The sequence below is a fragment of the Littorina saxatilis genome, linkage group LG8, assembly GCF_037325665.1.
Source record: "Littorina saxatilis isolate snail1 linkage group LG8, US_GU_Lsax_2.0, whole genome shotgun sequence".
NCBI classification, from domain to species: Eukaryota; Metazoa; Mollusca; class Gastropoda; order Littorinimorpha; family Littorinidae; genus Littorina; species Littorina saxatilis.
The window spans coordinates 61,800,145-61,812,175 of NC_090252.1; the positions used below are offsets into that span (position 1 = coordinate 61,800,145).

General features: G+C 38.2%; 1 protein-coding gene across 1 annotated transcript in view; it reads right to left on the bottom strand.

The window, feature by feature from the left end:
• LOC138974784 (serine/threonine-protein kinase SIK2-like) overlaps positions 1–4,677 on the bottom strand; it is a 45,656-nt gene extending 40,979 nt beyond the window's left edge. Inside the window, exon 1 of the mRNA XM_070347512.1 lies at positions 4,346–4,677. Coding sequence (XP_070203613.1) covers positions 4,346–4,498 — 153 coding nt within the window. The 5' untranslated portion in view covers positions 4,499–4,677. The remainder of the gene's footprint in view (positions 1–4,345) is intronic.
• Between the last annotated feature and the right edge of the window lie 7,354 nt (positions 4,678–12,031).

Below are 12,031 nucleotides of genomic sequence, written 5' to 3' on the forward strand. Positions count from 1 at the left end.
TGAACAGTTCGAAACACACAGCTAGGACACGCACTGAAGCAAATGCTTGTATCACGTGACAAGAATTATGTTACTTGAGAGGTACATGTACCTCTCACTACCTATGTTCAGAGACACAAGAGAGAGAGTCATGGATAAAACACATGTATCCTCTTTCAACATGTATTACCGATTTATTGTTGGTCTGAATACAAGTCTAATTTCCATTTGTTATACAATTACAATGCTGCCTTGCGAGCAGTCATCCTCTGCACTTGTGCAAAAGAGATCTTACATGAATGTAATCATATTCGAATCATCTTCATTCAAACGTCATCTAGGTACAAAGTTACATTCAAGCTTCTGATGGATTTGAGTTAGTCGTGGAGTGACAGATGCACATGAAAACTGCCCATCAACCTTTCTTGAGAAGGGTATTTTTGACGAAAAAGTGTACATAAAAACTATAATATGAACAACTGTTCACTTTACCAGCCCAAACTGTAAACAATCATCAGGCTCTAGTCTATCACATAGTATCAGCTTAAGCAATGAAGGAGTGCTTTTAAGTGAATTGCACTATTTCGGTAATTTGTTTTGTTTTTAATTTACTTTCTTTTACTTTATTTGGTGTTTAACGTCGTTTTCAACCGTTCAAGGTTATATAATGGTAACACCTATTGTTTGTATAAATTATAACATTAATTATTAATATACATGTATGTGCCTAAGTGAACTGTTATGGACATGTTACGAAAACCAAGGGTACAAACCATGACCCAATAACAAAGTCTATCAAATATGCTGAAAGAAACCTCAGCATGAGTTTTGAAAGTTCTACCTACCGTAAGTATTAATTAATTAAACTACAGTAAAATGAATATAAGACACCACCTCAATCCTATTAAACATTCTTGAAGTAATACATTGTTTAATTGGATTGGGAATTATCAAATTTTGATGTAATTATTTTTTAAGCACTTTACTAAAAGTCTTAACTTAAATTCTAAAATGACAACTGCAACACTGCACTGCTCTGAGCAAAACAATCCCCTCTTATCATTATTTTTTTCTCAAGCATTATCCCTAACTGACCATTTACTGACAATAGCTGTGTCGCTCTGCACATGACGATCTTTAAGTGTACCCCCTGGCCTGTCCATACGTTGTAAAGAACAAAGGACTAACGTCACAAGAAAGATGATTCAACAAATCCTCTCTGTGTTAAAAAGAATCTAATATGTTTGCCGGGCAGCCACCCATGAACACACTGCTGTCTGTGATGGGTAAGGAAGAAAAGCACCATCTGCGTTAACGCCTGTTTTCCACTTGGCCGACTATGCGAGCCCACAGAATGTGTCACAGTAGAGACCTTAGACTGCATACATCATTACACAGTGTTGTTGCCCGCCTAAGAAGACAATAGGTCATTAATGGACCTCCCTAAAAAAACCACAATAGGTCCAAATGTCCTGGCTTTAAAAAAACAATAGGTCCAAATTTTACCGCCATACCTTTGATTTGTATGCAATGCAAAATAACTTACAGTCCGGAGTTAAATCTATCTTTTTACGCAAAAATGTATTATTTATATTGATTAACTTTCAGCTGTTTGCGCCGTTTTCGGTAAATAGGTACACCGGCTGGATCGGGTATTTCCGTAAACGCAGCCTCGAGTGTCAATGACGACAAACACGGACTCGGCACCGAGTGCATTTTCACTCGTAGCGAACATGAGCATTTCGATCGGGGTTTGTTTTCCGACTTTGCAACTCCCATTCCATTCATTGCAGACCTTGTCCGTCTTGTACGAATATGTATCGGTCAGTTGACCACCAAAACGTAAAAACTATCGGTCCATCGACCGGACAAGGCTAGGTCCAATGCGTCAAATCAGAAAGGAATGGTCAGAGACCGAAGACCGAGGCCTGGCAACAACACTGATTACATGTATACATAATTATGTACATATGTCATCTGTACCACTGTGCAAAATCTCTCTCACTTGATTTGTTCAGCAAACTTGTATAGAGGGGACAACGTGGATCAAACCCCACCCTTTTCCATCCCACACTCAGCCCACTGATCTACCTACCCCCTGCTTGAAAGAAATTCCACCTAGAGGTCACCGAACTGCTGTGAGTGCTGTATTTAAGCTGGTAACATAACACTCACTGTGTCTACTACAATGGAACCCCCACTTTAAGACCTCTGATTGTCTGAGAAAACCAGGTCTTAAAAAGGAGGTTGTCCATAATGGGAGTACATTTCCAGTGGTTAGGCCAAAAAAAAAATTGTCTGTTTAGGGTAACATGACCAAAAAAAAGTAGGGTCGGTAGGTAGGTAAAGTTTTTTTTTTTTTTTTTTTTTTTTGTGTGTGTAAATGCTATGTTGGCTGAACATTCACTTCTTATATTTGATGAATACATGTTTCAAAACTAACGTATAAATAAAACAGAGAGAAAGGGAGAGAAAGAAACGCCAAATGTCTCTTTTTAGCATTTTTACCTTTTTTTTTTTTTTTTTTTTTTTTCAAAAAAAAGTTTTTGGGTCGGCGCCAAATCGATAGGGTCGGTCGGGTTACCCTAAACAGACAATTTCTTTTTTTTTGGCCTTATGAAGAAAAAATCTCAAAAAGTAGGGTCTTAACTGACTTAAGATAAAAGGGAGCGAGTCTTAAATTGGGGAGTCGTAAAAGAGGAGTTCCACTGCAGTATAAAGTTTAGCTCTTTGTGGGGGGTGTATAATTTAAATGCATTGTGTCACCGCATGCACAGTACTGATACATTACACTGACAGAAAAGGGTAAGAGCAAAGGGAGTCTACTGAGCATGCACAGAACTTACAACACAGACAGTGGGACAGAGGTGTGTGTACACAATTTATGGTGTCATTTTCAGTTTTGTGCATGCTGTGTTAGTGACTAGTGTCTCTAAGAATTTGTAAGTGTAGGTGACAACTTGTGGTACTGGGCATCAAGGGAGGTAAAAAAGGGAATAGTCTGACATAAAAAATTAAAATAAAGACCTAGCTGACTCATATTATATTTATTTGTAAGCCCACACACACGCATACAGACACACAAATAAACTTTAGAACTAGGAGGGAAAATGTGTACACCTGATTTGAAGCTCAGTTTTGTGTATAATCATTACTCACTACTAATACTAGTAACTAATAGTAATTATACATGTGATGTAGTGCTTAAACATGTGGTATTTAACTGAATATCTTGCCATCTAGTCAGTGAAAAGTCAAACAAGACCCTCGTTTTAGCACTGCATCTGATCAGTCTGGTTTTAGTTTTACATGATTGGTTAGTCAGGACTACAATAATTTCATAATGGCCACAGAATGACTGGCACAATGGCATAAACTGTGTTTCGTCATCCGGGGTGAAAACTGACGCTGTCTTGCATTAAGTGATTAACCCCAATAGAAACAGATTCTATTACTATACCTCAGGTGGGAAAGGAGACATTAACTTGATTAAGTGTGCATTAGATTAAAGTACACTTGAAATAGTGCTTCAACGTTTGTGTCAGCTAGCCAGGTGAATATATTATATAACAAAATCAAGAAAAAGAAAAGCCAAACAAAGAATTTCAAGTGTGAGCCCAAATTTTCGACCTGTTGCCAGGCCTTCCACAGGGGCATATAATATCATGTACAATTACACAAATTTAAAACAAGGTCTAGACTAGACTCTAGCGAAACAGATGACCTGTTGAAGGAGTATAGGTTTATGGTGAGAAGCAACCCCTCTCAGCTACATTTTCTATTTCTGCCTCCAGTACTAAGAGCTTAGTGACTATTTGGGACATGGTTTGCCCTCCCAGGGTGACTGTACCAGTCTTGATCCCCACAAAACACAACCTGTCCTACCCTTCCCTCCCCATGGCCCGTACTGACCCCACAGAGAGGAATGTAAACAGAGTGAGCACACAACGAACACGCAACACACAGTCACCGAGTCAGTGCGCTGTGCAGGCACTCCACACACGAAATAAAGTAAACTAAACGTAAGTTGAGCCGGCTTCCTCACTCGGCCTCTTCAAACCGTCGTAGTGAAAACTTGTGGTAGTGAACTTTCCGTGAGTCGAAATTGAATCACTGCGATTTCGTGACCGGAAAGATAATCTCTGTTTGCCATCTGTACTGAAGGGGTCACAAAGCGAAAGACAAAAGAATGTGGATGGTGTATAGTAAACGGAGTTTTTGAACACACAGCAAACTTCGCAAGCTTCACCCTCCCCAGTCATACTTCCTTGTCAATCGTGGCCGCAGGTGAGACACTGGAATGTTATCGTAGTTGCAGACGACACATTCTCGAGAAAATAAAATGGATGAACTTGGATCCACTTACCTCTGTCTTTGTGATACGATGCTTTGCGAGTTTGACGACAGCGAAATTTCCTTTTCCTATCGTTTTTTCGATGTCATAAAATCCGACACGCACGGACGGTGCCTGTCCCTTAGGTCGCTGTAGCGTGGGTGATACTCCAGCCATCATCACCATTTTTCCACTACAGGCAGGCACAACATGCGTTCACAATTGACGGTTCGAATCCCCTAGCTCTCCAGAGCCCGTCTTTCAAGCGTGTCAGTATCCTGACTCGCCTGGTGAACGGCGACATGCCTTCTTCCTCTACGGTTCACGCTTTCTTTCTGCGAGAGCCACTCTTTCTGGCCACCCTGTTTGACGTCATCATGACGTCACGCGCCGTATTATCGGATTCGAAGGCGGAGTTTCGTATTCAGCTGTTGCTAAGGAGTTTTGACGCAGGCAGATCGGCAGTGATCTAAATAAGAAAATGGCAGAGTGGCAGAACTCGGCAGCCGAAGCATTCTCTTCAGGCACGAAAAGAAAGACACAGCAGCGGTAGGCGTTGAGAGGTGCGGAAAAGAAACAAACCAGAAATGACTTGCCACAGGCGCATGAAATCGACTTCCTTCTGGAGGTGAAACTATCCCTTCCCTGCTGTTACGTCACAAGCAGCCATACCTTTTTCTTTTTTTTCCAACTGAGGTCGAAATAATGACAATTTCCTCCCCCCCCCCCCCCCCCCAATCCTCCCGCCCTTCCTCCCCGTATAACCCGTCAGTCCCACCGGCGTTCCCGGCTTCGGCGCAGTGAGCAATACCTGATGGAGACTAGTATCGAAAAAGGTTAAAGAAAAGAAGAACAAAATCATATTCAAGTAAATATGCATTCATCAATCGATCGATATTACAGTAAATATACAGCAATCAATCGATCGACCGAACAATCGATAAGCTGCTCATTCAGCATCAACTAACACATTTTGAACAGGAGCATGTACTATGTTCCGTAATTTTCAACAAGTGCACTAGTGTTTAGTAATCGTGTAAAGCCATACTTGTGTAGGGAAAGGGCCCCTAATATGGACCACTTTTTATATTTAGTCAAGTTTTGACTAAATATTTTAACATCGAGGGGGAATCGAAACGAGGGTCGTGGTGTATGTGCGTGTGTGCGTGTGTGCGTGTGTGTGTGTGTAGAGCGATTCAGACTAAACTACTGGACCGATCTTTATGAAATTTGAAAATCTGAAAATTGTAAAATAAAATAAAAATGTATAAAACGATCCCAATTTACGTTTATCTTATTCTCCATCATTTGCTGATTCCAAAAACATATAAATATGTTATATTCGGATTAAAAACAAGCTCTGAAAATTAAATATATAAAAATTATTATCAAAATTAAATTGTCCAAATCAATTTAAAAACACGTTCATCTTATTCCTTGTCGGTTCCTGATTCCAAAAACATATAGATATGATATGTTTGGATTAAAAACACGCTCAGAAAGTTAAAACAAAGAGAGGTACATAAAAGCGTGCTATCCTTCTTAGCGCAACTACTACCCCGCTACGAGTATACGGTCTTGCTGAAAAATGGCGTTGCGTTCAGTTTCATTCTGTGACTTCGACAGCTACTTGACTAAATATTGTATTTTCGCCTTACGCGACTTGTTATATTTAGTCAAGTTTTGACTAAATATTTTAACATCGAGGGGGGAATCGAAACGAGGGTCGTGGTATATGTGCGTGTGTGCGTGTGTGCGTGTGTGTGTGTGTGTGTGTGTGTGTGTAGAGCGATTCAGACTAAACTACTGGATCGATCTTTATGAAATTTGACATGAGAGTTCCTGGGTATGAAATCCCCGAACGTTTTTTTCATTTTTTTGATAAATGTCATTGATGACGTCATATCCGGTTTTTCGTGAAAGTTGAGGCGGCACTGTCACGCCCTCATTTTTCAACCAAATTGGTTGACATTTTGGTCAAGTAATCTTCGACGAAGCCCGGACTTCGGTATTGCATTTCAGCGTGGTGGCTTAAAAATTAATCAATGACTTTGGTCATTAAAAATCTGAAAATTGTAAAAAAAAATAAAAATTTATAAAACGATCCAAATTTACGTTTATCTTATTCTCCATCATTTGCTGATTCCAAAAACATATAAATATGTTATATTCGGATTAAAAACAAGCTCTGAAAATTAAATATATAAAAATTATTATCAAAATTAAATTGTCCAAATCAATTTAAAAACACTTTCATCTTATTCCTTGTCGGTTCCTGATTCCAAAAACATATAGATATGATATGTTTGGATTAAAAACACGCTCAGAAAGTTAAAACAAAGAGAGGTACAGAAAAGCGTGCTATCCTTCTTAGCGCAACTACTACCCCGCTCTTCTTGTCAATTTCACTGCCTTTGCCATGAGCGGTGGCCTGACGATGCTACGAGTAAAATGGCATTGCGTTCAGTTTCATTCTGTGAGTTCGACAGCTACTTGACTAAATATTGTATTTTCGCCTTACGCGACTTGTTGTTTATTGCTGATAACTAGCTTGTTTTTGTGCAAAGAAGTTTCATTTTGTGTTTGGTAGTCCTTCTTTCTTAGGTGAACCGTTAGGCCTAATTAGAGTAAAATAGCTTTGATACACATTCAGCAAAAAATAAATACAGAAAAAATCACAAATGGTCCATATTAGGCGCATATTAGGAGACTGGGCGCCTAATATGGACCAGTGAAGCGGCCTTCACGAATCACTGTAAAAAGCCCCCTATATTTCAAAATAACATGATACAAATTAGTGTACAAGTCAGCCTAATTAAAATATGCTTTAGATTTATCTGTTTCGGGTTGATGAGAGCATTATTTAAAGCACACCAGGAAACTAAAGAAGCTTATCAAAAACAGAGTGAAAATAAGTGAAATTATCAACTTCCACGAAAATAAAACTTTTCGTTGCATTTTTTTTTAAATCTCTAGGGCTAGTTATAGGTTATTACCAGCAAGCTTCTTAATGAATTAATGAAAATAGCCTTTAGCTTTTATTTTCTTCGATTTGTTGAAGGTGGTCCATATTAGGGGACTCGCACATACTTTGAGATTTTGTTTGCAGTAGAAACTCGGGGTCAACACTGCTAAAATGTAACAAATACGGTTTTAGCTGTCATATAATTATAGCCATTTCTGTTTGATAAAAGCTTTGGCTGTAGACAGAAACGAGTCCGTTTTAGGCGGCAAATTTAGAGTGAACGCTGCCAAAAGTGAAAACAGAGAAAAAGCCTAACGGTTTTGAGATTTGTGTTTTTGCAACTGTTTTGACATGAGCAAGTTATCTAAAGAAGGTGAATACAGCGAATAAAACTTTTTTGAGCGCTCTAGCGCCGTTAGTTGGTGGTGGTCCATATTAGGAGCCGGTCCATATTAGGAACCCTTCCCCTACATACATATTTTTATGTCTGTTTGTTGATTTTTGTTGTTGATTATATTTAGTCAAGTTTTGACTAAATATTTTAACATCGAGGGGGAATCGAAACGAGGGTCGTGGTGTATGTGCGTGTGTGCGTGTGTGTGTCTGTGTGTGTGTCTGTGTGTGTGTGTGTGTAGAGCGATTCAGACTAAACTACTGGACCGATCTTTATGAAATTTGACATGAGAGTTCCTGGGTATGAAATCCCCGAACGTTTTTTTCATTTTTTTGATAAATGTCTTTGATGACGTCATATCCGGCTTTTCGTGAAAGTTGAGGCGGCACTGTCACGCCCTCATTTTTCAACCAAATTGGTTGAAATTTTGGTCAAGTAATCTTCGACGAAGCCCGGACTTCGGTATTGCATTTCAGCTTGGTGGCTTAAAAATTAATTAATGACTTTGGTCATTAAAAATCTGAAAATTGTAAAAAAAAATAAAAATGTATAAAACGATCCCAATTTACGTTTATCTTATTCTCCATCATTTGCTGATTCCAAAAACATATAAATATGTTATATTCGGATTAAAAACAAGCTCTGAAAATTAAATATATAAAAATTATTATCAAAATTAAATTGTCGAAATCAATTTAAAAACACGTTCATCTTATTCCTTGTCGGTTCCTGATTCCAAAAACATATAGATATGATATGTTTGGATTAAAAACACGCTCAGAAAGTTAAAACAAAGAGAGGTACATAAAAGCGTGCTATCCTTCTTAGCGCAACTACTACCCCGCTACGAGTATACGGTCTTGCTGAAAAATGGCGTTGCGTTCAGTTTCATTCTGTGAGTTCGACAGCTACTTGACTAAATATTGTATTTTCGCTTTACGCGACTTGTTATATTTAGTCAAGTTTTGACTAAATATTTTAACATCGAGGGGGGAATCGAAACGAGGGTATGGTGTATGTGCGTGTGTGCGTGTGTGCGTGTGTGTGTGTGTGTGTGTGTGTGTGTAGAGCGATTCAGACTAAACTACTGGATCGATCTTTATGAAATTTGACATGAGAGTTCCTGGGTATGAAATCCCCGAACGTTTTTTTCATTTTTTTGATAAATGTCTTTGATGACGTCATATCCGGTTTTTCGTGAAAGTTGAGGCGGCACTGTCACGCCCTCATTTTTCAACCAAATTGGTTGACATTTTGGTCAAGTAATCTTCGACGAAGCCCGGACTTCGGTATTGCATTTCAGCGTGGTGGCTTAAAAATTAATTAATGACTTTGGTCATTAAAAATCTGAAAATTGTAAAAAAAAATAAAAATTTATAAAACGATCCAAATTTACGTTTATCTTATTTTCCATCATTTGCTGATTCCAAAAACATATAAATATGTTATATTCGGATTAAAAACAAGCTCTGAAAATTAAATATATAAAAATCATTATCAAAATTAAATTGTCCAAATCAATTTAAAAACACGTTCATCTTATTCCTTGTCGGTTCCTGATTCCAAAAACATATAGATATGATATGTTTGGATTAAAAACACGCTCAGAAAGTTAAAACAAAGAGAGGTACAGAAAAGCGTGCTATCCTTCTTAGCGCAACTACTACCCTGCTCTTCTTGTCAATTTCACTGCCTTTGCCATGAGCGGTGGCCTGACGATGCTACGAGTAAAATGGCATTGCGTTCAGTTTCATTCTGTGACTTCGACAGCTACTTGACTAAATATTGTATTTTCGCCTTACGCGACTTGTTTTTTTTTTGTTATTGTTTTTCCTTTGCGGATGTCCGTGTATAGTTTATGTCGTGCTAAATTCACGAAATTGACGAATTCGCGGAATCGGCAACATTTTTGCCCATTCACGTAATCGGCAAAATGCTGCCCATTAGTTTTGCGAAATCGGCAGCGTTTTGCCGAAAATGCCAATAAAACGTTTTCATTTTGCGACATCGGCAGCCAGTCCGTAAGTTTAGATCCATAATATGGTTTGCATGGTCTGTGTTGGTCTATGTCGAGCATAATTCCAAAAATGCACGAAAACTAAACTTTTTGCAATAACTTACCAAAACTTATAGATTATTGCACCAGCTATCTATTTCAGAATCTACCTGTGTGCGTGTGGTGATACCCAAGGCATTTGAGAACTTTGAAACCCAAAACCGTCTGCCTGTTTCGCGAAATGGGGAAGTTTTAGACGCCTTTACGCATTTCTGGCAAACCGCTGCCGATTTCGCGAAATGGACAGCATTTTGCCGATTACGCAAAATGGGCAAAATTGTTGCCGATTCCGCGAACTCGGCAATTCCGTGAATTCGGCACGACATAATTTAAATATTATATGTGATCGTAGTGTAAATCGGTCATACACGTAAAAACCCACAGGTGCAAAAACATGAGTGAACGTGGGAGTTTCGGCCCATGAACGAAGAAGAAGCAGAAGAAGAAGAAGAAGAAGAACAAGTCGCGTTAGGCGAAAATACAACATTTAGTCAAGTAGCTGTCGAACTCACAGAATGAAACTGAACGCAATGCAATTTTTCAGCAAGACCGTATACTCGTAGCATCGTCAGTCCACCGTTCAGGCAGTGAAATTGACAAGAAGAGCGGTTTAGTAGTTGCGCTGAGAAGGATAGCACGCTTTTCTATACCTCTCTTCGTTTTAACTTTCTGAGCGTGTTTTTAATCCAAACATATCATATGTATATGTTTTTGGAATCAGGAACCGACAAGGAATAAGATGAAAGTGTTTTTAACTTGATTTGAAAAATTTAATTTTGATAATAATTTTTATATTTTTAATTTTCAGAGCTTGTTTTTAATCCAAATATAACATATTTATATGTTTTTGGAATCAGAAAATAATGGAGAATAAGATAAACGTAAATTTGGATCGTTTTTATAATTTTTTTTTTTTTTTTTTTTACAATTTTCAGATTTTTAATGACCAAAGTCATTAATTAATTTTTAAGCCATCACGCTGAAATGCAATACCGAAGTCCGGGCTTTGTCGAAGACTACTTGACCAAAATTTCAACCAATTTGGTTGAAAAATGAGAGCGTGACAGTGCCGCCTCAACTTTCACGAAAAGCCGGATATGACGTCATCAAAGACATTTATCGAAAAAAGGAGAAATATGTTCGGGGATATCAATCCAAGGAACTCTCATGTAAAATTTCATAAAGATCGGCCCAGTAGTTTGGTCTGAATCGCTCTACACGCACGCACATACACACATATACACACTCATACACACACAAACATACACATACACCACGACCCTCGTTTCGATTCCCCCTCTATGTTAAAACATTTTGTCAAAACTTGACTAAATGTAAAAAGAAGCACAGGAAAACATGTCGTACATGCACACATACAACAAGTCGCGTAAGGCGAAATTACTACATTTAGTCAAGCTGTGGAACTCACAGAATGAAACTGAACGTAGTCCGCCGCTAGTGCAAAAGGCAGTGAAAGTGACGAGCCTGTTTGGCGCGGTAGCGGTTGCGCTGTGCTTCATAGCACGCTTTACTGTACCTCTCTTCGTTTTAACTTTCTGAGCGTGTTTTTAATCCAAACATATTATATCTATATGTTTTTGGAATCAGGAACCGACAAAGAATAAGATGAAAGTGTTTTTAAATTGATTTCAAAAATTTAATTTTGATCATAATTTTTATATTTTTAATTTTCAGAGCTTGTTTTTAATCCAAATATAACATATTTATATGTTTTTGGAATCAGAAAATGATGAAGAATAAGATGAACGTAAATTTGGATCGTTTTATAAAACTTTTTTTTTTTTTTACAATTTTCAGATATTTAATGACCAAAGTCATTAATTAATTTTTAAGCCACCAAGCTCAAATGCAATACCGAAGTCCGGCCTTCGTCGAAGATTGCTTGGCCAAAATTTGAATCAATTTTATGGAAAAATGATGGTGTGACGTCATCAAAAGTATTTATCGCAAAAAAGAAAAAAATGTCCGGGTATATTATTCCCAGGAACTCTCATGTCAAATTTCATAAAGATCGGTCCAGTAGTTTGGTCTGAATCGCTCTACACACACACACGCACAGACAGACACACACACACACACACACACACACACACACACACACGCACACACACACACACACACACACACACACACATACACACACACACATACACCACGACCCTCGTCTCGATTCCCCCTCTATGTTAAAACATTTAGTCAAAACTTGACTAAATGTAATGACGTACAGACACACCAAAAAACAGACATAATGACGTACAAACACACACAAAAAACAGACATGGT